The sequence below is a fragment of the Henckelia pumila genome, chromosome 4 (genome assembly GCF_033568475.1).
Source record: "Henckelia pumila isolate YLH828 chromosome 4, ASM3356847v2, whole genome shotgun sequence".
Lineage (NCBI taxonomy): Eukaryota > Viridiplantae > Streptophyta > Magnoliopsida > Lamiales > Gesneriaceae > Henckelia > Henckelia pumila.
In genome coordinates, this window is record NC_133123.1 from 1,506,048 (window position 1) to 1,532,938 (window position 26,891).

Below are 26,891 nucleotides of genomic sequence, written 5' to 3' on the forward strand. Positions count from 1 at the left end.
CTAGCCTCTATGACAGAAGCTGTTCAATGCCAAATGATTGGTTGCTTGACATCAACACAACTATGGCAGAGAGTTACTTCTATTTTTGCTACAAGATCAAGAGCCAAGGTAATGCAATACAAGCTTCAGCTTCAAACTCTAAAAAAGGGGGGATCTTAGTATGAAGGATTATCTAGGGAAAATGAAGAACCTTATGGATATTTTGGCCGCATGTGGTCATTCTATTTCAGAAGAAGGTCAGATTCTCTATATCATGGGTGGTGTCGGTCTTGAATATGATTCAGTAGTAGTCCATGTTACCTCCCGAGTCGATTCTGTGACGCCCGGGGCTGAAGAGGCAGGGAGTGATCGCCGGTGCCAAGAGGTTGCACGGACAATGAGCGGCTCCTGGTAGGCTTCTAGGCGGAGGAAGACATGAATGAACCGATCCTGTGCCGGAATGAGAGGGGATTCTGAGACTGTGTAGGTATGGGACTACATAGTTGAGGAGGGCTTAAAAGATTTCATATGTACTGCTCATATCAAGAAGGTGCATCTTCTTTTCAGAAGCTCATCACATAAGAACTCCAAAGTTAAGCGTGCTTGACTTGGGGCAATTATAGGATGGGTGACCCCCCTGGGAAGTTTTCCAGGGTGCGTGTGAGTGAGGACATAAGCACGCTGAAAAGACCCGTCTTGATACAGTGGGTCGTTACAAATGGTATCAAAGCCGACCTCTCTTAGTACGGTATGGTTCGGGGACGAACCAAGCGGAAGCTGGTGGGCATGTTCACCCATCCTATAATTGCCCCAAGTCAAGCACGCTTAACTTTGGAGTTCTTATGTGATGAGCTTCTGAAAAGAAGATGCACCTTCTTAATATGAGTGTACATATCAAATCTTTTGTACCTCTCATTCCGGTGTGGGATCGGTTCATTCATGTCACCCGTCGCCCATTCTTTGGTGGGGTTTCCATCTTTCAGGTATTAACCACCCATATTGCGGACCATGTACCGCCCTAGGACTTTTTTGGCTCCGGGTGTCACATGCCCACCAGCTTCCGCTTGGTTCGTCCCCGAACCACACCGTACTGGGAGAGGCCAGGCTCTGATACCATTTGTAACGCCCCACTGTATCAAGACGTGTCTTTTCAGCGTGCTTATGTCCTCACTCACACGCACCCTGGAAAATTTCCCAGGGGGTCACCCATCCTATAATTTCCCCAAGTCAAGCACGCTTAACTTTGGAGTTCTTATGTGATGAGCTCCCGAAAAGAAGATGCACCTTCTTAATATGAGTGTACATATCAAATCTTTTGTACCTCTCATTCCGGTGTGGGATCGGTTCATTCATGTCACCCGTCGCCCATTCTTTGGTGGGGTTTCCATCTTTCAGGTATTAACCACCCATATTGCGGACCATGTACCGCCCTAGGACTTTTTTGGCTCCGGGTGTCACAGATTCACTCACTGTTTCTGATATAGGTGCTCTTTTGATGGCTCATGAAGGAAGAATAGAGTCGTTCTCACTTAATACTGCTAAACCCACTCCATCGATGAATGCTGCGATTTTTCCTTCTCAGAAGAAATCTGAGTTTTCTTCCAATACTTCTCAATCCTTTCACCGTGGCAGGGGTCGAGCTAGACATTCTCGAGGCAGAGGTCGAGGCTGGCACTACTCCTCGGGTCGACCTGTGTGTCAAATCTGTGGTTACACTGGCATGTTGCTGAAAAATGTCACTATAGGTTTGATAAAGACTTTATGCCATTCCATAGGCAGAATGGAGTCCCTTCCTCACACCAATCTGATGGTTATCATTCAAATGGACAAAATCAGCAACGAACACAGTACCCTGTTGCAGCCTTAGCATCAACAACAAGAGGCTCCTCAGCCGAACATTGGTGGTATCCTGATTCTGGGGCTTCACACCATGTTACAAATGATATTGGTAATCTTTCAATTGGCTCTGAGTATACTGGGCATGGTAAGATTCACATGGGAAATGGTGAAGGTCTGTCTATCTCTCATATTGGTCATTCTAATTTTTTATCTTCCTCGCGATCGTTTTTATTAAAAAATTTGTTGAGAGTTCCAAAAATAACCAAGAATCTTTTAAGTGTCAGCAAGTTTGCCCAAGACAATAAAGTTTTCTTTGAATTTCATCCTACATTTTGTTTTGTGAAGGATCTAGTCACAAATGAAGTTCTTCTCAAAGGGATTTTACATGATGGTTTATACAAATTCAGCTTAGGAAAGCCATCCTCTGTCCCTGACTCTTCAGCAACGTGTCTCCATCTCAGCTCATCTTCAAAAAATTCTTCAACGGATTCAAGCAGTCTCAGTCAGTTTTCTCCTCGAACAAACATGTCTTCTAATCCTCTAAATAGTTGGCATCTTAGATTAGGACATCCTAGCATGGCTGTTTTCAGGCAGATTCTAATGCAATGTAATGTTTTTATTCCAAGAAATGAAAAGTTAGATTTTTGTTCTGCTTGTCCAATGGGAAAAAGTCATGCACTTCCTTTTCCTTCATCTTCAACAATATTTTCAGAACCACTTGAATTAATTTACTCCGATATATGGGGACCATCTCATGAACAATCTCGCAATGAGTTTCGTTATTATGTAAGCTTTGTTGATGCTTATAGTCGATATACATGGATATATTTTCTTAAACTTAAGTCAGAAGTGAGTCAAGTATTTTCTCAGTTCAAGTCTCATGTTGAAACTCAGTTTAACAAAAAAATTCGAACTCTACAAACAGATTTTGGGGGTGAATTTAGATGTCTATCACCCTTTCTTCAAAATCATGGGATAAGTCATCGTTTTTCATGTCCTCATACATCCAAACAAAATGGTGTCGTCGAACGTAAACATCGTCATATTGTCGAAATGGGGCTTACACTTTTATCTCACGCCTCTATGCCCCTACGTTTTTTGGAGGATGCATTTTCCACTGCTACTCATCTCATAAATTTATTGCCCACATCTTCTCTTTATGGGAATATTCCACTCACAAAATTATGTCACAAAAATCCTGATTATAGTTCTTTAAGAGTTTTTGGATGCTTATGTTTTTCTTGCTTGCGTCCATATAATCGTTATAAGCTTGAGTTTAGGTCTACTCCATGTACTTTCTTAGGTTACAACACTCAACATAAAGGGTACAAGTGCATTAGTTCCAGTGGTAGAATCTATGTCTCAAGACATGTTACTTTTAATGAGACTGCATTTCCATTTGCTTCTTTAAATCAAAATCAGTCCCTTTCTTTATCAAATAAATGTCCAGAATCCACTACTTTATTTCTTTCTCAAACTCCTGGTCTGCAAACTTGTTTTTTTTTATCCTTGTCGAACTACTTCTGCTTCTAATCCTTCTTCAACTTCTTCGAGTTCTTTACATATTCCAGATGAATCTCCTGTTTCTCATGAAGAAGATAGATCTCTCCATTCTCCTATGAACACTCACCATATGGTAACTAGGGCCAAGGAAGGGATTTTTAAGCCATGAGTTTTTTGGGCCTCATTTTCTTCACTGCATGAACCGAAAAATGTTAAAGAGGCTCAACAACATTCAGAATGGATTGATGCCATGAAATCTGAGTATGATGCTCTCATTCAAAACAACACATGGTCTTTGGTTCCAGCCCCGACTGATACTTCCATCATTGGGTGTAAATGGGTCTTCAAACTCAAGACAAACCCCGATGGGTCCGTTGCTCGGCACAAAGCCAGATTAGTTGCAAAGGGTTACTCCCAAACTCCAGGCTTAGATAATCAAGAAACATTCAGTCCAGTTGTTAAACCAACAACTATTCGGATTGTGCTAACTCTGGCTGTTTCTTGTGGGTGGTTTATCAAGCAATTAGATGTGAATAATGCCTTTTTAAATGGGACCCTTACTGAAGTAGTATTCATGCAGCAGCCACCTGGTTTCGAAATTCAAAATGGTGATATTCCTCTTGTATGTCGGTTACACAAAGCTATTTATGGCCTCAAACAAGCACCACGTGCTTGGTTTGATAAATTAAAAACTGCTCTTCAGCTTATGGGCTTTATCACATCACGTGCTGACTCTTCCTTGTTTATTAAAATTAGTTCAACTACTGTTGTTTATATTCTTGTTTATGTGGATGACATAGTCATAACAGGGAATGATCAAGCTCATATTCAGCAGATTACTTGTGATTTGGACACTCAGTTTTCTCTAAAAGATCTTGGAGATTTGTCTTTCTTTCTGGGCATTGAGGTAAAGAGGTATTCCGATCCTTCATTGTTTCTTTTTCAATCCAAATATGCTCAAGATCTGCTCTTAAAAACTAAGATGCACCAAGCTAATCCTCTACCGACACCTATGTCCACGGGTGTTAAACTTTCGATAAAAGATGGAGATCCTTTTGAAGATGTAACTCTGTATCGAAGTACTGTTGGTGCATTACAATATTTGTGTATCACGCGTCCAGACATTGCTTACAGCGTAAATAGAGTCTGCCAATTTATGCATAATCTTTTACTCACACATTGGAAGGCTATGAAGCGAATTCTTCGATATATCAAAGGCACGCTGCACTTTGGCATTCATCTCCGTGCTTCTTCTTGCCTTTCACTTTCTGGATATTGTGATGCAGATTGGGGAAATGATCCCGACGATCGACGCTCAACTTCTGGTTTTTGCTGGTTTCTCAGTAATTCCCCAATATCTTGGAGCTCAAAGAAACAGAATGTAGTTTCTCGGTCAAGTACTGAAGCGGAATATCGAAGCTTGGCTAATGCAGCCTCTGAATTATTGTGGATTCAATCTTTGTTACAGGAACTTCACATCTCACAGCAGAAAGTTCCTGTTATCTGGTGTGATAACATGAGCACTATTGCTCTAAGTGCAAATCCAGTTCTTCATTCTAGAACTAAACATCTGGAGTTGGATCTTCATTTTGTTCGAGAAAAGGTTTTGTCGAAGCTCCTTAGTGTTCAATATGTGCCCTCATTTGATCAAATTGGGGATATTCTTACTAAACCATTGACTGCTTCTGCATTTCTAAGATTACGTAACAAGCTAAGTGTTGTTCTTCAACCCTCACTCAGCTTGAGGGGGCAAGTTAAGGATACAATAATAAGCCCAAGTCTGTTTCAGTTGAAAGGTGAATCAAGAAATAATTCAAGCCCAAGTCTATTTCAGTCCAAAGACTCATCTGCCCATAATCGAGAAACATCTAGTGGATAGATTTTATTACGTAAGCAAAGAATATTTGTTTGTTAGTTTGTTTGGATTTCTTGGCCACCAGTCGTTGGTTAATTAGTCATAGAAATCCATAAATATAGGAGGTTGTAATTGTTTTACGTATATGATGAAAATGAAATCGTTCATTATCTTTTCACATATATCGTCTTTTTTCTAACTTTGATCATTTAGCTTTTAAAATTTTGGTTTTGGTGTACTAACATTTAATTTTTGGGTATTTTGATCCAATTGCTTACATACATGATAGCTTAATTCACATGTATCAGTATTTTTCGATGCGACTTCGTCACTTTTTTTCGGTGTCACGTCAGTATTTTATGGGATCACGTTAGCAAAATAGTCGAATATCAAGGTTTAATGTATCCAAACCAAAATTTAAAAAGTTAATGAACCAAAAACTATTTTTTTTAAGAAAAAAACTGTAATACTGCTATAAACGTAAGGTTTTGATGAGGAGCGTTCAAAGTAAGTTTTAACAATAAATATTCTAACCAATGTATAACATTAATAAAAATGTTTAAAAATACCTGGTGATCAAATTAACCGAATAGAAGTAATTAATTAGATAATATTTTCTAACATATAGACAGTAGATGCAATAAATATTCCGGCAAAGCAAGAAAAGAATGTTACCAACTGTAGGGTGAAGCAGGCCCGTTGGATCCTTATCATACATGGGGTAGTGTGAACCCCCGGACGTTATATAAGATAATTTCGCTCGGTGTAACATACAATCTTCTACAAATTAGTTTCAGATCGGACAACTAGATATATGATATGTAGTTTCTACTCTAGAGATTAGAGAATGATATATGGTACAACGCATTCCATAAATTTAGATGAATTTTACATAGTTACTTCTGGAAAAATTAATATTTAATGAAATTGAAAAAAAAAAACCTAATCTGCATTTCTTGAGTTGAATTTATTAGTTGAATATGAGGGAGGAGGAAATAAACACAACTGAGAAGCTTCAAGAGATGGATCGATAACATATATATATATATAAAGCTTCAAGAGGAAATAAACACAACTGAGAAGCATATATGTATATATTTATATCTATAGAGAGAGTGGGAAAGAGGGAAATTTCTGCGTGCATGGGAGGAGCCGAAAGAGAAGGTGTGACACAGTTGATATATGCAGCCCAATTAATTAATATGATGAGACTTACTCATATACTTCCAGGAAGTTGCATGGAAATTTACCCATCAAACTGTGCTGCCCCGGATATTTATTATTGGGATCCAACTATTAATCTCTATCTTCACCAACAAGTCGATTGTTTGAATTTGTATGTATTTTCCTACGTGTTTTAGAAGAATATTTCATCTGTGAAAATTATATATGTTGAACATGCTAGCAAACAATTTGTATGTATTTTCCTACGCGTTTTAGAAGAATATTTCATCTGTGAAAATTATATATGTTGAACATGCTAGCTCATCCATAACTTGATTTTTTTAATTTTATTTTATATAAAAAAAAATATTAATGTTGAAATCTCGTGAATTGAATGTGGTGGAACGTACGTGGACGGTGGATAATTCAAAGCAGCTTGAGATAGCAAATGGTGTTATAGTTTTAAAAGTCACAACACAACGACACGTGTGAAAGTTTTGTTTTGATACAATGAGTTTTTGGTTTCAGCTATTTTGTCTTTTTTTTTTTCTGACGGGAAACGAGAAAGCGAATAATTTTCGATATCATAATGTTATTTTTTTTTATTTATTGTCGCATCATTATTTTTAGATGGTATTAAATCTAAAAAATATAACCCCAAAAGTTATACTTAATATAGGTCAAAACCAATATATAAAAATTTAATGAACCAAAAATATTATTATCCCTTTAAATACACAAGGAAAACGGTGTATAGCATATTTTCCCAAAATATTTATTATATTTGATGACAGCTAATAGAAGAGGTCAAACTCAAACTTTTATTTATTCTTATTAATAATTAATTATAAAAATGCTGCGTGGTATGAATTTCTTTATCATTAAAAACATTTTGATAAAAAAAAAATTTTGAGTAAAAAACATTTTGATATTTGAAATGTTTTAAAATGCTGTTTTTTAGCTTCAAAAAAATGCCTTTTTTTAATTTTTTTTTAAAAAGAAATAAATTGGATGCACACACATACGTACTCATTCATCTATATTATGAAACATGAAACCTTAGGGCTTTAAACTAACCATTTTTCCCTTTTTGATTTATTTTAAAAAATAAGCTAAATCAAATTACTTTAAAACATAATTATTATTTTTTAATGAGAAACATATATATTGATTAGTTTTGGTCGCGGATTACAAGCTTACCCAAAAAAGATGGACAAAAATTTCATCCGATGGCGCTAATGGAATAATCATGTTGATAATGTAAATGGACGAAATTCGATCTCCTTTGCTAGCATTTTTTCAGCTGAACTTGTTACACAGATAATCATGACCAATGCAGTTTACGTGTAAGATTTTTTTTTAGCTTGTACATTTATGAAATACATGCGTACGAAATGTTAACGACGGTGAATTCTACGGGCGTCACTAAAATATGTATGATTGAATTTGGAAAAAATATCTCTCTATAGAGGACTTTATCGGTACCGTTTCTTTTCAAACTACAAAATCAAACGTCTGATGAGGGAAGATCTCTAACTCAATTGCTGCTTAATCTAGAAAAAAAATTCATTTGACTAAAGAGGCACGAGGTGTCACAAGTCAAAATGGAATGGCCAATTGATATTCTGGACTTTTTCAGCAACGTTTACTATCTTCAGAATCGAATGTATGTACGTAGTTTTTCGGAAGCCAAAACCATATGATCTAGCTAACTAATGCCCCGTCAATTATGTGCCTTCCTTCTTCAGCTGTTGATGGTTTTTGCAATTCAGGCCGCCGTAGCAACTGACACCTTATCACCGAACCAGAATCTCAGCGATGGCCAAACGTTGATCTCTGCAAACAACATATTTGAACTGGGATTTTTCCATCTAGGCCATCCCAGAAACACTTATCTCGGAATATGGTATTTCAGGATTCCTCTTACAGTTGTATGGGTGGCCAACAGAAACAAACCGATCAGGGATTCTTCAGGACACCTTTCGATGACAGATAGTGGTGTTTTACTTTTGTTCAACAGTTCCATGGATATTGTCTGGTCCACCAACGGAACAGTCGCCCCGAAAAACCGGCCCGTTTTACAGATTCTAGACTCTGGAAATCTCGTGGTAAGAAATCAAGAAGATGATAAAAACGACTATGCCTGGCAGAGCTTTGATTACATTTCAGACACTTTGTTGCCAGGTATGAGACTTGGTTGGAACCTGAGAACTCAAACAAATATGTTTATGAGATCGTGGAGAAGTGGCGAGGATCCATCGGATGGTGATCATATATACAACTTGGGTCCACCTGAATTACCTCAGTTAACGCTGAGTAATGGTTCCAATAAGGAGTACAGGTGGGGACCCTTTGATGGGTATAAGTTCAGTGGTGGTAGTGAATTGAGGCCTAATACAGTATTCAAACCCATGTACGTTGCCGGCTCAGATGGGATTTATTTCACCTATGAGTTGCTTGACGAAAAGACCTTATCGCGCTTGGTGTTGACACAATCAGGTAACGTGCCGTTTTTCACGTGGAGGAATCATAGTAGAGAATGGGTTATAAGGGTGATTGTCAATAGATATTACTGTGATAGGTATGCTATGTGTGGAACATATGGAAGTTGTTATGCGGATGACCCCTTTTGCCGGTGTTTAAGAGGGTTCACTCCCCGATCACCTCAAGATTGGCAATTGATTGATTGGTCAGGTGGTTGTGGAAGAAAATACGAGCTGAATTGCAGGGATGGAGATGGGTTCGTTAAGTATGATCAGTTAAAGTTTCCAGACAATGCAGTTGTGTGGGAAAGTACTGTTGAGAAATGTGGAGAAGAATGCTTGAAGAAATGTGATTGTATGGCTTATGCTACAGCAAATGTCTACGGGAATGGCAGCCGATGTTTAGTCTGGCTTACTGATTTGGTTGATCTAAGGAATCTTCCAGTGGGTGGTGAGGAGATTTACATACGTATGGCTCGTGCAGAATTAGGTATGATATGATACACACAACTCTTGATCATTAATGGTTTAAACTAGTGGACTTTTCAGCTTGTATAAGGTTAATTCAGTACTCACTTTGATCATATTACAACTGCTAGAATCATTGGCCGCTGCAAAGAGGAAAAGACGTGTAATTCGATGTGTAATCGTCATCACATCATCAGTTCTAGCTATTATTCTCGTTGTTCTGGTACTATGCTATCTGTGGCAACTAAACAGGCAGACTGGAGAAACTAGAACCAGTAAGCAAAGTTCACCCATAATTATTTTCGCGGACAATAGATAGATAGATATATAATATAATTGCCGTGACCTGTTACTTATGCAACGCACGACATGCAGATAACATAGAAGAAGACCAAGAACTACATCTGTTTCCATTTAAATGCATTCTTGCCGCCACAAACAATTTCTCTTTGCATAACAAGATAGGACAGGGAGGCTTTGGACCTGTGTATAAGGTAAGGATGTTGTCAATGTTTCTATTGTCTCGGTTGTTCATATATCCACATTTTGGTGATGCTAGTTAAGCTCCTCCACCTTCATCTTAGGGCGAATTACCAGGCGCACAAGAAATCGCGGTGAAGCGACTTTCACAGGACTCGGGGCAAGGCCTCAGAGAGTTTAAGAACGAGGTCATTTTGATTGCCAAGCTACAACATCGTAACCTTGTAAGGATCTTGGGATGCTGCATTCATGGAGATGAGAAAATGCTTGTCTATGAGTACCTACCAAACAAAAGCTTGGACAGCTTCATATTTGGTTAATGCACATACCTACAAACTCATTTTTTCTGAAGAAAAAATAATTTTTTTTTTTTGTTTTAAGTGATTTGTTTGATATATATAATATACAGATCCGGAAAAAAATAAACTATTGCCATGGAGTAAACGTTTTAGCATCATTCTGGGGATCGCGAGAGGATTGCTTTACCTGCATCAAGATTCAAGATTGAGAATTATCCACCGTGATATGAAAACGAGTAATATACTTCTAGACAATGACATGAATCCCAAAATTTCTGACTTCGGATTAGCCCGGATTTTCGGAGGAGAACAAACTGAGGAGAAGACTAAGAGAGTCATTGGAACATAGTAAGTGATGATCCAAACACTGCTATGTTCTTTAATTATGAATCAACTTTGAAGAATTTATGTATCTTTGAAACACAGTGGTTACATGTCTCCTGAATATGCAATGAGTGGCCATTTCTCCGTTAAATCGGACGTGTTCAGCTACGGTGTTATAGTGCTGGAGACAATCACTGGCACCAAAAACTGGGGATTTTATCACCCTGATCATGACTACAATCTTATAGGACATGTGAGCTAATCATTTCAAAGATTTACTCTCCTATTCTTTCCTTTTTTTGCTTCCCCCAATTAATTGCTTGTTATTTGATTAATTTGATATGTATAATTGGCAAACAATCCCAGACTTGGAAGCTGTGGAATGACAAGAATTATTGTGAACTAGTCGATATCGAAACGGTGTACCCCGAGGACTCTGTTTCAGCGGAAAGATGCATCCAAGTAGCTCTTCTATGTGTGCAGCAGCGGCATGAAGATCGGCCAACCATAAGTTCTGTGGTTTCTATGCTCAACAACCCAAGTGCAGCGGTGCCCCAACCCAAACAACCAGGTTTCTTCGTCGAGATTTCTCAAAATAAACCTGATTTTGGTTCGGGTTCGGGTTCGGTTTCTTATTCAAAGAACGATATGACAATAACTGTGGAAGATGGACGATAAATTGGAGTTGTCAAAAATTCTGATTATTGAAAGAAGATGGTAATTAGCTCAAGAAAAAACAAACAAACATGGAATTAGCTATTGATTTTTTTTTTGCTGTAATGATTTTTCATGTCCCTCCTTGTAATATTTTTAGAATGTGACAAATGGTCGAGTGACATTATTATGTGTCATGAAATTAAGAAAAAAAAGCCAAAAAAATCATAAATAGCATAAAAGATGGTGTGTGGCTGTGTGGTGAATCGAATACTGGTACCAATTATTGGGCAAGATAAGTTCGCTGCAGAAACACGACAAGCTGTTACATCAAAATTTCAAATATATTTTCTTCAAAAAAAAAATTTCAAATATATTTATTACTAAATAAGAAAGATTGACGTTTTAAGCTTGAGTTGTCTGTTCCACTGCCCACCAGTTCCGGACAACGACTTTATATATATTTGAGGCAGATGAATAAACAAATGCCATTGCGTGCTCAAATTTTCTCGTGGATTACGTTCATTTTAATAATATATACAAATATATATATATCCAAAAATTCCATTGCTTTGAGTTGTGCCACGTCATCACGTTTGAATTTTCCCCGGGTGACTGTGAAGAACTCCTCGTCAGTCCTAAGAAATTAGGATTAATATTATAATTTAATAATAACAATTAGGATCTAAACAAAAAAAGATTAAATGGAAAGTTACCATTATAAGATTTGATCTTAATCGTAAATATTTTTTTTGCACAAAACTGAGATTAGCAAAGATGGCAAAACGTGTCAGGTCATTTCGGAAACGAGGATTAAATGCTGTAATTAACATAATCCATGGAATTTCGATTATATTATTAACGATCATTTATTAGAATTTACAATTCCTATCCCATTAATTACAGTCCGTTCGTCCATTGGTAGAAATACATTGCACATTTTTAATGCATTATTATTATTACGGGGCATCGCATTTACATAACTTACCCATAATTTATATTCATAATTATGTATATACATTGTGTAGTATATATATGTATGGTAGAAGACGCGTCAAAGTATAAAATAAGAAAATAAAGGTCAATAATAATAAATAAACAAAAAGATTAAATGAAAAAGAATAAAGGGACAAAATTGTAATTTGAGCGTGCGGAGATGTCCTCCTTCCACCGCACACATTAATCATCGTCCTCCCCACGAGTAACAGACGCCACACTCGAAACTCCATTACCTAAAACATAAACTTCTGCTAAACCCACGCCGCCGTATGTTCTTTCTTGGAGAGTATGGCCACCCTTTTTCCGGACGATTTCAAGTGCCCGATTTCTCTTGAGATTATGTCCGACCCGGTTATACTCTCGTCCGGCCACACCTTCGATCGTGCTTCAATTCAACAGTGGTTGGACGCAGGCCACCGCACCTGTCCGATTTCCAAGCTTCCGCTGCCGGAACCGCCGTCCCTCATCCCCAACCACGCTCTCCGCAGCCTCATTTCCAGCTATTCCAGCGTCACCTTTCCTAAACCGCAAGCCCACCCTCCCAGCCCGCAAACGCTTTCTCAGGTTTTGCTTTCTCCTTCGTCAACGTGGGAGGATAAGCTCCAGTCCCTCGAACGGCTCAGCCGGGTTTCCAAAACCGAGTCGTCGATTCGCCGGAGATTTGCCGAGTCGGGTTTGGTGTCGGCGGTTTTGAGCTGCTTGGACTCGGGGGAGTCGAGGCTCCAGGAGAAGGCTCTTCACGTGTTGCTTAATTTGAGTTTGGATGACGACAGTAAGGTGGGCCTCGTGGCTGAGGGGATTGTGGGAAAGGTTGTGCATGCGCTTCGCGATGGTGCTGGGGACTCGCGGGCGGTGGCGGCTACGGTGTTGACCAGCCTCGCGATGCTTGAAGTCAACAAGGTCACGATCGGGTCTTACCCGGATGCAATTCCGGGTATGGTATCCCTCCTTCAGTATGGGAATTCGAGGGAGAGGAAAGAAGCTGCAACCGCTTTATTCACACTATGTTCTTTCCCCGATAACCGGGTGCGGATAATCCAAAATCGGGCCGTCCCCATACTAATCCAAAATGCTAATTCAGGCCTGGAACGGGCCATCGAGGTTTTGGGCCTTCTGGCAAAATGCAGGGTCGCCCGGGATGAAATGATGAGGTGCACTGAGTTGTTGGATGTTCTGATTGCAGTGTTGAAAAATGGGAGCTCAAGAGGTGTGCAGTATGCACTCTTGACTCTTAGTTGTTTGTGTTGTTACAGTGAGAAGATGGGTTTGGAGGCTTTGAAAGAAGGGCTACCCGACATTTGTGTCGGATTATTGGAGGATGACAATGAGAAAGTGCGACGAAATGCAAAGACTTTGATGCAGGTTTTGCAAGGGAAGACGAAAAGTGTTTGATTTTGTCCATGATGGAAGGTGATTTTGATCGAACTTGTAAGAGACATTCGAGCATTGAACAAAAAGTGTGTCTTTGTTGAGGTGAGTAAAGTCTTATTTGACAAAAAATCTTAGTTTTTGTAATTTATGATGTTCTTGCATATCTTTCTGTACAAAAGAATGTTAACATTCTTGAATTCTTGTTTCTTTCATTGTACATACATTCATATTATACACACAAGTTCCTCTCCTAGCAGATACTGAACTTCTTATGTTTTCTTAATGGACCCCCTGTTTGGTATTTGACTATGAACTCTTGTAAATGAGATTGCCGACAATCTAACCGAAAACAAACAGGTAGACCTTTTGTTTTAGTTTTGTTCCGTTGGCCTCCTTATTTTGATTGCTTGGCCTTATGGATGGATCCCAGCGAGGGGCTGGTGAGACGATCAGCTGGTAGTGAGTATATTCAAAAATAAATATTTTGGCCCCAAATAATCCCTATATATTTACATTTTGTCTCCCCCTGTGGAGATGTTATTTGGCCTGTAACTCATTATCCAACTCCTAAATTGCAGTCACTTGCAACTATTCTATAAGTGGAGTCCCTTGTATTTTACGTCTTAGATTCTCACAAATTGCTTCCCCTTTATATTCTACATGGAACTATTAGTTAAGGTTCTTGATAATTGAATCTGTGATGACAGCAAGAAAAGCCTTGTTTTATTGGTGTTCTTGATTGGGTTGAGCTTTCACATAATGTAAGCACAGAGTACTTAGATATGTTATTGGAGAGGATGTTATCAAAATTGAAAACGAATTTTGTTGTTCAATGGACATATGAAGCTGTATAGATTTTTTTTTGATACTTGGGATTGTACATATAACTGAATAGGATGAGATATGCGTGGTGGTTTGTGTACACTTTTGCTACTTGTTTTGATATTGGAGTTTATGTGTACTTGTACACTTGCCATTGTTAATCTTGAGCATTTTAAATAACCCTCGCTGGCCATGAACACAAACTGAGATTTGTATGAATGGGTGGGAGGAATACAAAATTCTTCACCAAAAAGACTTTTTAATTAATATAGGGACTACTTCTTACGCCGCATTGTTGATCTTAGAACTTAACAATGGTATGCAGGAATGTCTTTGTTTTTCTTCTTTTTAAGGTTGCACATCCCACCGCATCGGTCACATGATTTCTTGTGACATCGATGTGAGGCTCGTATCACATTAAAAAAAAAATGGCTATGATGTTTTCTCTCATCTAAGTTCATCTCCGGGGGCGCACCGAATTACCTAATTCTTAGTTAGCCAGACTGGTTCCTAGTTTTGGGTATGATCGTGTCGTGGCAATGTTGGAGAAATTTCGAGAGTATGGTGAAGAAGAATGTTAGACGAGTTGATTTGATTTATTTGGGACACAAAAGAATATTTCCCAAGGTTGACTTTGGATCCCTGTAGTGTCTTTTAGAATTATTTAAGTTTGACGTAGGCCGGCTATTTGATTTTCAGCTAGCTTCCTTTTTTAAGATTAATGGTTTTTTTCGTGAGTGGAAAATTTCCCGATCGGGTAGCTTCATGGAAACAACCTGAATAAACTTTGCTATTCAATTGGTGGCTTGACTCACTGTATTAACGACTTTTTGTTCTTTCAAATGCTTTGTACCTGATTGACGCGACTAATTGTTAGAAGGGTAATTTTTTCTAAATAAAGTGCAGAGATAATCATGTAATTTCAAGTGTAATGTGTAACCCAAAGTGTAACTATCCGTGTATATGTAGCATTAGTTAGAATTTGTGTTTTAAAGCAAAAAGAGAATTTGAGCTCTCATTACCAATGTTACATGTACACATTCGTTTACACACACAGTTATACGTTGATTTTGAAATTACAAAATTATTTTACGTGCCCAATGAAAACATCTTTTCATTGGGATAGTTTTATAACGACAAATATATTAAACATGAACCCATATCATTTGTCCTCATTTATATAAGTGTCCAAAAGGTTGTAAGAAACCCAATGCAGTGAGACTTGACCGACTGTCTCGGTGTGTGAATGTATTGGGCCTTCTTGTATTTTTTCGGGCCCAAAAATTGAATCTGTGTCCAAAGACTCCAAACTAGGTTCATAATCTCTTTTTCTTTTTTCCTTTTTTTTTTTTTTTGGAGGACTAAGTTATAATCCTGTCTTCATAGTTCATTGCATGGGACTGGACGATTTAAAATAATATTTTCAGTGTTGGTAAAAGCTGTAGAATCAAGTACCTATCGTTTCTTGAAGTACACCAAGAATACAGAGCAAGCGTATATTAAAAGCTTAAACTCTTGATTGAATTATTCTATGCTCTTTAAAGTCGCATAAAGCAAAAGCCCTTTTGATTTTTTACCACTTCACCACAAGCGTGCAAAAAGCCAAAATTGGATCAAGCAGGAGAGAAGACCTTTTGATTTCTTGTTTATGTAACATGAATTATTTGCAATGAATCATGCCCTTGTTTTGTTTGTGTCTTGATTTATTTATTTATTTTAATTTTAATTAAATTAAGTTGCATCCACTTCGAAATTCTTGGCCCATTTTCTGATTATAAAGCCTCTAATGATTTGCACCCCATTAGACTCGAGTACTACTTTTTTATTTTTTTAATGAATTGTCCCCTTGTCCCAACAATTCTTCGCGTTTAAGCTTCATAAAAAATCATTAGGTTTTGTGGTATTGAAAAAAATTCATTAACTTTTGATTTTGGAATTTTGAGAAATGGATTTTAAATTATGATAAAGTTGTGAGACGATCTCGCTTAATCCGTGAGATGCGTGATATGCGTCAACTCTATTCATATTTGTAGTTTAAAAATATAATTTTTCACTACCGTTTCACAAGCGTTTTTGTATTACATTTTTTATTTTGATTAAAATTATTATATATATATATATATAATTATGGTTTGACATCTATTATCTATAGATAAATAATAGATTTACACCCAATTCGTGGGACTCAAACTATCCACATACTAATTTTTATTCAAAAGCTATTTACGACTCCATTACGTTTAAAATGCTAAAGCTATCTACGACTACGAATTACGAAACAACTTGTTAATGGAGCTTTCTCGTAGAAGCCACCATTTATATATACATTTATTTCATTTTTATTTGGGATTATTGGAATTTATTTCTCAATGGGTCTGTGCCCAAAATTGACTAAAAATTTAGGTAGATTTCTTGAGTCGACTAAAAAAGGATTTAGGTCATAAAAATTATCTCTGTCGCGAAATTTATCAAGAACATTACTAATGACAGTGGCGACAATGAACGTTCTTTTATATATATCATGGATTTCGAATTCATTTTCATCGATAAATAATTTTCAACAATGTAACATCAAATCAATCGTCTATTTATTTTACACTCTATTAACAATGTAAAAACATAATATTTTACAAACACTTCCTAATAATAACTATAATGGATCTCAAAATTATTCTAATATTCTAAGAATTTGAAAATCCATTGTCATTAGCTCAATTATAATTTAAATACAATAGGAAAGATGAATTTGAATGTGTTTTGTTATTTGTATAAGTTTTAAACAATGAAAATTTATTTAAATCTTTAGATTTCAAATTTAAAATTTTAAGATTGCAAAGTACTTGGTTAATTTTTTTAAAAAACAAAAAGATTGCAAGTACTTATCTAATTTCGATCATGAAAAGAAATTCGAATTTCTTTTTTTTGAAGAAATTCGAATTTCTTAGTACCAAATAAACTCGAGAAAGTTGCAAAATAATTTGGAGACTTGTAGTGATATTATTATGTCGAAAGACTAAGGCCCTGAGACCACGAGATCTCAGGTTCGATTCCCGTTGACTGCGGGTAGATTTCCTAATTTATTTAGATAGATTTAAGTATTTTCTTTGCTCGAGACAAACACGTCTCGAGTCAATGCTCAAGTCCCGTCGATTGTTCGGGCAAATTTCACTCTTTAGTGTTGTAATATGATGTAATTTTGAAATTCGACGTAATTTGTACTCCAAAAAAAAATAAAATTATGTCGAACATTTAATATTGGGAGATGAATTGTTGCTATATATTATATGGAATGGACAATAAGTGTAAATAGTAGCGTCTTTGGGCAATGTCAATTTAATATTATGATTCTCAGGCTTCGCCAGTTACTTTTTTTATAAAGCATTCAGCATCGTGTTCGTTTGCATTAATTTGGGGTCTGCCAATATACGCTTTTTAATTATTAAATTGCATATGAGAATATAAATTAATTTATATGTTATAAAATATTATGACTACTTAAAAATGTACTTTTGATGAAGTTAGAATAATTTCCGAGTCCGTAATTTATTTATTTTTATGAAGATGGAATAAAAAATTAAATAAAACGACGGATGGAGTAAAATAGGAAATGTTCGTTAAGGATAAGATTCATTCTAAAAAAAAATGGTGGACATAAATTAATTTTCAAAAACTTATCGAGAAACTAATCTAGCTAGATTTTTTTTTTTTGCACTAATCGTCAATTTGGTTTTGATTTTGATATACTAACTTTTAATTTCACTTATTTTGATTCAATTACGAATGTGAAACTAGAAAATATATATATTTTTTATGTGAAACTAAAAAATATTGATGTGAAATCGAAATATGTTACATATGAAATCAAAAAATTTACGACTTGTCGTCTAATATCATGTTAATTAACAATTGAACCAAAATTTTTGAAAATAAAAATGTAGTGTACCAAAAAAAAAATTAATGGACCAAAACTGAAAAATAACAAATTAATAAATTTGAAAATTCAATTAATGCCGAAAACATTCATATATATGATGAAAATTTCTGGCACATATCGCAGGAAATTTTTAATTTTCTTATTTTTCTAATACTTGTTTGGCATCGTCGTATCACGTATGTCTTAAATATTACTGGGAAAAAGGACGCATGCATACATATCAAGAATAAGAAACCCTAAAACAGAAGCATGCATTAAAGAAACGATTTCTAATCAACTTGCAAACTAAAATCCATTATAACATAATCTTATATATATAGAAACAGGAACAATTCTGAAATCTATATAATCTGCTAAATTAAGCTCAAACTGATGATGCGCATCGCATCTAAAGCTGAATTTAGCACTTGTTCCTGTTCCCTCGCTCCATCAATAATTGAAATACATATCATGCAACAAATTTAAGAGAATCATTAAGTTTTATAACATTAATTAATATGTTCCTTAATGATTTGTTATATGGGCCAGCATTATATTGGCTGTCTTTCTTGAAAGGTCACCTCTTTAATTAGTTGCCTTCTCTTTTTCTCTGTCTACCTTTCCTGAATTCTTGCAAGCACAACAACTTGGCTTCCATTTTCGCAATATCTTATCTTTTATCCAACTTAATTTCTTTCGGATAGATAAAATTTAGCTAGTGGTTGTCAGTTGTTTTTTTTATTAGTTAAGCCTAATTGTACTTAATTAGCTACCTGAAGCTTCTTCCAAATGCAGGAGTCCAGAAATCTGAAGTATTCTCGGCAGCAACTGGGAGGGTGCTCGAAATCGGCACGAGGCAAAGACCTCTGCTGCTTAGATCTTTTTTCAGGCCTTGATCTTGTTCCTGCATAAAATATTATATCAATGCATGTTTTAAGTTAATTATTCAGCATGCAAAATTCAAATTCTTAATTTGGTATTTTATATATATATATATATATATGCATTAGGAATCAAACTTCTTGAAATACTATGTTAAAACATATTGTTCCAAAAACTAGCAAATTTTATACATCCACTCCAAAAATGAATAATGGTAGATATTCTCATGCAGTATACTGTTTAGAGCATAAATTATTTTTGTATATCTGAGTGGAAATAGGAGGAAATTAACTAAATATCCTTGTTTAGGTTAATCTACCAGTGACTCCTACCTGTTGGCATTGCAATGGCGGAGACCCATTTTTCAGATATGGAGTACTTAATACCTGAAACCCAAAAAAAAAAAACATATAATGAAACGTTAACAGGAAACTTTGGTTACAAAAGTAATGTAATGTTGTAATAAGTAAGGGCATATATACATTGACTTGATCGTGGAGGAATTTGATGTATTCAATTGCTTCATGCAGAACAGATGCAGTATCAGTCTGAAAGAACAATATATAACATTCTCAGTTAATGCAGATTAAGATCAGTAGTGATTTTCTAAAAACTGTGAGCTAGCTAGGAAAGATCCAAATTTTTACCTTTCCGAAAGGTGAAACCAACTGTTGGAGGGCAGTTATTCGGTCCCCCAGCTTCTCTTTTCGGACCTGGGAAAAATAAATTACAAGAGATGAAAGCTATAAGATTCCGATTTCTTGAAAAAACATGATCTTTACTCACAAAAAAGAAAGGGCCAAACTTCACTTTAAAGTTTTGTCAAAAAGCTGAATTCAGATTAAAATTTAAAACCAAGTACTCTATTTTTAATGTACCTTAAAGGTTGGTAATGGTGATGGAGTTTCTAATCTTGGATGCTTGAGTGCAGGTTCGTTGCTGCTTGATTTCTTTGCCACCGAGGCTAAGTTCTTGGATTCTTCCTTCCTACGCTGAAATTTTTCCATCTTTTTTAATTTATTTATCAAAGTAGTTAAGACAAATCTCAAGAAATTATAGCTAAATGCATAAGCAAAAACATAAAGCATGAATCTTTATATATATAATTACCTTTTGATCAAAACTTGTACCGGGGAAATTATCAAGTCCTGATATAAGATACTGGGAGGGTGTTGATGGGATAAAATCCGGCTCCGTAGTGGCGTTCCAAAAGGGTGTCTTATTGCTGAACTGCAAACGATTAGCTGCAGGCTGTTGCTTTGCTACAGTACTGGGCTTAATTTGCAAGGGAGAAGCTTTAGGAAAACCAGTCATTAGTTCATTAGGAAAATTTGTAGCCGATAAATAATTCATTTCTTGATCATTATCCAACAAAGCTTGGTGGGAATGATCGGAACCGGTGTCGAACAAAGTTCGCAACAAGGTTGAAGTGTAGCCATATGAAGCTGAATTTAATGGGAAGTTGATGGTGGATAGGCCTTGACAAGTTTCAGTGCATTCGGCAATGGAAGCTAACTGCTGTTGCTGTGGAGAAACACTCATGCTTGATCTTTGAAAATCTCCACAGAAATGAATCTTGGAATTCCAGTTGTGATCGATTTCGTTATAGTCGAACCCCCTTGTTTGGTGGCGATAATTCATGCTTGAATTCAGGGCTCCAGATGCTTGTACCATTTGAGAATAATTTTCCTCTGATCTACCAGTATCATGGCTGCAAAATGACAAGAAGAAAAATATAATAAGCATCTTACATAATAGACATACTTTTTCGTATTATTACAACGAAAATAAGACCAAAAAAACCCAGCTTTTTGTGGGGGTATATTACTTTGGTTTGGGACAAAACAAGTTCAATTATCACAAGGAACTCGAGTTGATATATATATATCATATTTATTACAAGAAATAATAAACTTACTGCAAATCCTGATTCCAATTATTATCAGCAGTGGGCTGCTGCTGGATTTTTTCATGTGCATCACCAAGTATCGTAGGACTGCCATCGGAAACCGAACCGGCCGAGTTGTCGCTCGACCTTGTTTTGTTGACGTCCATATTCAGTTCATGGCTACTTTGCCACCCGAAGCTTCCTGTTTCGTTGGTTGCGGATGAACAAGGAGAGGAACTGAAGAGATTTCTTGCCGAATTCCACCAGTTTGATCCGCCACAAACTCCGCCGTGATCAAATTCTTCAGCCATATATATCTCTTGAAAATTCTAGATGAATTTGATGTGTTTAGCTAGCTAGCTAGCTAGTAATAAAGCCAGATATCTGACATTTGGTGAGAAGGGATTCATATTAAAGTGGATTCATTTGGCAAATGTTGTATTTATACTTGGTGTACATGATTGGGGTACGGAACCACTAGAAATAATTTATTACATTTGGAGGATACAAGTAATTTAGATTAGAGACAAATGAAATATTATAATGATCAGGGAGTATATATATATACATGAAAAACCGCAAATTTGGTCTGTATGTTTGTCCTTTTGCGATTTTGGTCGTCTATGTTTTCATATTTCAGTTTTAGTCCTGCATGTTTCGATTTTTGGCAATTTCGGTCTTTTTTATTCGAAAATGCTTACGTGACACTGTACACGTCAGCTCCACATCAGCACTGAATTGGTGACACGTCAGCGCCACATCGAAAAAAAGACTAAAATTGCCAAAAAAAATAAAGATAGCGGACTAAAACTGAAATCTAAAAATATAAAGGACTGAAATCGCAAAATGACTAACATACAGGACCAAAAAAACAATTTTTCATATATATATATATATATATATATATATATATATATATATAACTCAGGACCAGTATATTAAAAGATTGATAGAATTTCTTTATTAGTACTTTTCCAAAGGAAAACTAATCAAACTTCTGGTAGGTGAAAATTGAATCATTGCTATATTTTTTAGCCCTTTGGATATACTCATATACCTGATGTATCAGCTGAAAATTATATTTGTGAACGTTTGCATATATAGCGTCTCACTCTCAATCGGGATAATGCACCCTAAAAATGGATAGATTGCGATAATAAATTTAGGTATTCAACTCAATTCTATTGTCTAAAATTTTGTTATTTTGTCGCTAAAATAGCAACATATATTGGATCATACACACATAACATATATCTTACTTAAAAACGAAAAAAAAGGCATAATTAAAATCAACCTTGAAAAAAAAATATTGATGAATCTCTACTCAAATATTAAATCTCCTTTTTAGCATAGAATCATCCTCTGATCCGCTACTCAATATATAGGATATAAATCCGCGAGATTTGACGTGCTAATGGTGTTTTTTTTTTTTTTTTTTTGATTTTATCAAAAACTGGAACAAACTGGAACAAACTATAATAACTCAACCCGAAAGAGTATCCATAATATATATACACGTGTTATGTCCGAGAAAATTAAACTATCTAAAGTGATTTATTTTTATTTCTATTTTTGAAAATAACTAAGGTGATTTTTTATTTTTTTTGGAGAGGAACTAAAGTGATTTTATTACTTTTAAGTTTTAAGCTTCATCCTCAACTTTAAGCGACGCCGTGTCGAATTTGGTGGGTTTGGTGGGCTGTAGGCGTTCGGGTTGATTCTTAATCAGGACCCGTGTGGTTATAAAACGGGTCAAAAACCTGGCCCCATACAAGGTCATGCGCAGAATTGGGCCCCCACAGTCAAACCCTGGTCGGTTTAATTAATATTTAATAAATTTAAACTTAAATATAAAAGTGATTATGCTTTATAGGAAATATTTATCAAAAGTGATAACAAATTTTGTAAAAAAACTCGCAATCTCCTTCTATTTTTTATTTTTTTTTGTATTTCGAAGTTGACCTTAATTTGTTGAGCCAAAATTTAGATAATTTTTGAATAAAAAAAATCGTAGCTTCCCTAAAACCGAAAATCAAGAAGTTATGATTTTGTTTTTGTACACATATATTCCATATGAATATATGTGTAAAAAAGAAAGACATGGTCAATTTGGATCGATGCGGGCATAGCCATCCACTCCCTGGATTTTCTTTTTGGCCTCTTGTTCTTGTAGAATTTTTTAGTATATATACAATTAAACATACGTACCCTTTTCTTTTTTATTGTCAAATTAACAATAAATGGTTTCTTGAATCTCGACCACGCCTTTCTTCTTAAAGATTTTATTATTATTTTTAAATCCTCAAAATGTTTATACAAAATACATCGTACGTCATTCAATATTTTTATAATGTGATTTAAATTGCATATATTATATGTATGTCAGGATGTGTGTTTGTGTACTAATTTGATAATGACAACATATAATAACATGAATGTACCCCGCAACAAAAGGTTGCATAATTCGTAATATATATGCATAATATTTACTATTGGATGGATACTTTTTATAGAGCCTAGCTAGCGATATATATGATGTCATTGGTTGGTTAGGAGATAAATCATGGTTCGTCGACACTCAAAATTTTATTATATAATTATTTTGGATAATATGATAAGATTAATAAATAAGTGATCATGACTTGGGATATGCTAATTCCATCTCATATTGTGAAATTTCATGACAAAAATTCTACCACGCTCTTTGATGAGGCATATATATATCAGCTTATTTGTTTTATTTAACATCAGAATTAGAAATTATTATGTTATATATGTATATATCATTTATCATCTCATCTAACCATTCACAACGAAATTGTTTTATTAAATATCCCACATCATTTGAATTAAGTTTTTTTGAGTAATATATATATATGAACTAGTGCAAGTTGAGAATTTTAACATATTTGTTACAAGAAATAATTTTGAGTAAAAAAAATACTTGCAATTAAGACATACCAATGATGTATACATAATTGCGCTAGAACTAATAAGTAATAAGAATACATAGATCCCTTCCCAACCAATAAAAAAAAAAAAATCTATTATAAGAGAATCATAATTGAAAAGAATGACATCAAAATGACGTCACGTGAAGGTGTACAAAATATTTAGAGCAAGGGGTACGAGATGTCACGTGGCAGTCACGTGGGTGAATGATTGCAATAGTAAATAATTTGAAAGAAGAAATATGAAAAGGAATGGCCACAGACCGCAGCTGCCCCATCTCCGATATTAGTCCTCAACATTCAAGATATGTTCCCACTCTAAGTAGCGGACCACATTCATATTTTGTTTTAAAATTTCTTCTCAAATATTATATTATTCATTTCACTTCAGTAAAATACAGAGTACACGCCAATCTTAGCAAAATCAACCTAATTGTAGACTATATGATAATTCAATTTTTTTTCTTTCCAAAATTACAACTAAATTTAATGTAAAATGGAGTTTTTCGTGTAATATTGTGTTCCCTCAATACACAGGCTATTGGCCAAATCTCTTTTCATTGACTTCAAGGGCCAGAAAATTTCGTACCACCGAAAAAGAAGTCATATATATATTATATTATAATTATAATATAATATGGAATCATTAGTAGAGGACTTGTTGACGTGTGCAACTTAGTGTTTATACCAATTAAGTTGACCTCGCAAGTTGACTCCAGATATTTTTTTTTAAAAAAAATTCTTTCATTGTAATGAATCGAAAAACTCGAGCACCGTGCCAAAGGATATCATGTGCTGATTTTTTTCGTTGATTCATATATATATATATATATATATTATATAAAATTATGTATGCAGTAATTTTATGTGCACCATGTGATGTTCGCGCGAATATTTTGATTTTTTTTTTAAAAAAATGGTCGTCAGCGTGATGTTCGAGCATGTGCACGACATGATGTTCGCGCGAATATCACGCGGTGTATATGAAATCCCTGCATACTAGTGCGCAGGAGAATATTACTATATATATACTTTTATATCAAATATGTGGTTCATGCGATACATTCAATTCGAATAGATCGCAACAACGAATATGGAAGGGAACAAATGTACAAATTAAAGTTCAATTTGTGATGAAACTAACAAATATGATTGCTAGTATACTTGCTCGGGTGGTCAATTCTTATTCTAATCCCTTTACTGTGTTTTTTAGATTCTTCTTATTTGATCATTTGATTTCCGATCAATTCTTATTCTAGTTCCTCTCCTGTGTTTTTTAGATTCTTCTTATTTGATCATTTGATTTCCGATCATAACAACTCTACTTCGATTTGTTTTTGGGCTAAAAGAAAGGTAATTTGAACTATAATATTTAAGTTTGCAAAATATATGTGGTAAAATAAGAATTGAACTTAAAAGTTGACGAATTTGTTTGAGTGTTGTAGGTTGGAGTGTGGAATGGAGTTGAGAGATGAGTTGGACCTACTCCGTTTTTCTCTTTTCGCGTCCTTTCATCATTGTTAACGGAATATTGTCTTCATTCACAATTTCTATTATGTTTCCATACATTTGGGTTTGAAATTTATATATATATATATATATATATATATATATATATATATTATTTATACATATATATATATATATGCACACATATATATACACATATATTACCTAGGTCCTCGACTCTAATAATTATTGTATAATTAAAAGTTTGAAAAAAGTATCCAATACTCATTACATGACACTTTACTCATATTTTCTGCCTTTTGTCCTAATTTAATCTCATGATACACGCCCTTTAAATTTTATTTTTCTCGTTTATTATATTGATTTTTGAGAAATAAATAAATGAATTCAAATTTATTATTTTCTTAGCGAAACCGTGGATTAGTTTTTTGAAATGAAAAAATGTATTTTTTAAAATAAAAAAAATTTAAACCAGATTATTTTTTTTTTTTATAAGAAACCATCTATTTTTATATAAATGCTGAAAATAAATTCTAACTAAAGGGGCATTCCCTATCCGCAAATACTTGACTTTTTTTTTTGTTTAATAAGGAAAATACTTGTACGTATTAATCAATTAATGCTTTAAGCGTTATTTTATGTGGACAAAGTTCTGTTGAACTACTGATCTTGTATCTAAGTTAACATATGAATTATGGAAAATTATTCATGACTTTTAGAAAGAGTAGTTTACACGGTTGGTGCAAGTCAAATAATAATAATAATATCTCGGGTGTTTATTTTCACCTAATCTCGTGATTTAGCCTAAATTCTTTATTTCATAAGATTTTGTCGATGCATATGACGTATGTAATATTCGAGCTTTGTTTATTTTGGAAAGACGGAGCTAACATCAAATAAAAGAAAATCGACCGCTGATGTTAAAATCTCGAGAATTATAGGAACCAAGTGTTGGTGTGTTAAGTTTGTCCCACATCAGTTCTGCGAGCCCTATATATAGACAATAATAAACTTCTCATCTTGAGTTAGCTTTTGAGGTGAGTTAGGTACAAGTCTTATTTCTTAGCTCTAAGTTCACGGTCCCTGTCCCCAGTGGACCTAACATATGTGTACTTGGTACTTGGTTTATGTCAAACCAGTTTCGTAGTGCCATGCCAAGACATTTATCAACAAGCATCAATTCGCCGAACGAAAACCCTCCAATCCCAAGAAGAGGGAACCAAAAAAAGCAAAGCGCACAAATCCAAGCAGAAGCCACACCGCACGTAGAAGTTTTAATATAGAAGTTTGTGATCCAAGTCTTAAATACGTTCTTAAATACGTTCCACTTTCAAAGTGTTTTTGGATAAATGTTGAAAGTGATTTTATTTTCAAATGTAATAGTAGCAAAACTTCAAAAGCTAAAAATTACAACTTTTTAAAAAACCACTTTTTAAGTGTTTTTTAAAGCAACTTTTTTAATCAAACGCTGCGATGTTTAAGAAAAGTGTGTTTTTTAAGGAAAAAAAATCCACGAGTTATTCATCTAAGATTGATCAATAAAGAAT

The 26,891-nt window shown here is 35.1% G+C and overlaps 3 protein-coding genes across 3 annotated transcripts; 2 read left to right on the plus strand and 1 right to left on the minus strand.

The window, feature by feature from the left end:
* The first annotated feature begins 7,796 nt into the window (after positions 1-7,796).
* LOC140865486 (G-type lectin S-receptor-like serine/threonine-protein kinase At4g27290) lies at positions 7,797-11,278 on the plus strand. The gene is made up of 7 exons (XM_073270147.1): positions 7,797-9,313; positions 9,423-9,566; positions 9,667-9,785; positions 9,876-10,086; positions 10,181-10,418; positions 10,497-10,647; positions 10,761-11,278. Exons 1-7 carry the CDS (start codon positions 8,056-8,058, stop codon positions 11,070-11,072), a joined length of 2,433 nt encoding a protein of 810 aa, XP_073126248.1. The 5' UTR covers positions 7,797-8,055; the 3' UTR covers positions 11,073-11,278.
* Positions 11,279-12,190: 912 nt separating this feature from the next.
* Positions 12,191-13,615, plus strand: LOC140864383 (U-box domain-containing protein 8). The gene has a single exon (XM_073268537.1). The coding sequence runs from the start codon at positions 12,336-12,338 to the stop codon at positions 13,437-13,439; it is 1,104 nt and encodes a 367-aa protein (XP_073124638.1). The 5' UTR covers positions 12,191-12,335; the 3' UTR covers positions 13,440-13,615.
* Positions 13,616-18,446: 4,831 nt separating this feature from the next.
* LOC140865367 (uncharacterized) lies at positions 18,447-21,418 on the minus strand. Its single transcript, XM_073269981.1, has 7 exons — positions 20,954-21,418; positions 20,146-20,746; positions 19,914-20,027; positions 19,683-19,748; positions 19,518-19,583; positions 19,368-19,421; positions 18,447-19,057 (listed from the first exon to the last, which is right to left on the minus strand). The coding sequence occupies exons 1-7, from the start codon at positions 21,232-21,234 to the stop codon at positions 18,923-18,925; spliced, it is 1,317 nt and encodes a 438-aa protein (XP_073126082.1). The 5' UTR covers positions 21,235-21,418; the 3' UTR covers positions 18,447-18,922.
* Positions 21,419-26,891: the final 5,473 nt, after the last annotated feature.

Bases quoted from the DNA above. Each gene is read 5' to 3' on its own strand.
- LOC140865486 (XM_073270147.1), top strand. From the start codon at position 8,056: ATGCCCCGTCAATTATGTGCCTTCCTTCTTCAGCTGTTGATGGTTTTT. The intron at 9,314-9,422 runs GTATGATATGAT...TACAACTGCTAG, and splicing joins TATGGCTCGTGCAGAATTAG to AATCATTGGCCGCTGCAAAG. The intron at 10,087-10,180 runs GTTAATGCACAT...TATAATATACAG, and splicing joins CTTGGACAGCTTCATATTTG to ATCCGGAAAAAAATAAACTA.
- LOC140865367 (XM_073269981.1), bottom strand. From the start codon at position 21,234: ATGGCTGAAGAATTTGATCACGGCGGAGTTTGTGGCGGATCAAACTGG. The intron at 20,747-20,953 runs GTAAGTTTATTA...GTCATTTTGCAG, and splicing joins AATTGGAATCAGGATTTGCA to CCATGATACTGGTAGATCAG. The intron at 19,058-19,367 runs GTAGGAGTCACT...TATTTTATGCAG, and splicing joins CGCCATTGCAATGCCAACAG to GAACAAGATCAAGGCCTGAA.
- LOC140864383 (XM_073268537.1), top strand. From the start codon at position 12,336: ATGGCCACCCTTTTTCCGGACGATTTCAAGTGCCCGATTTCTCTTGAG.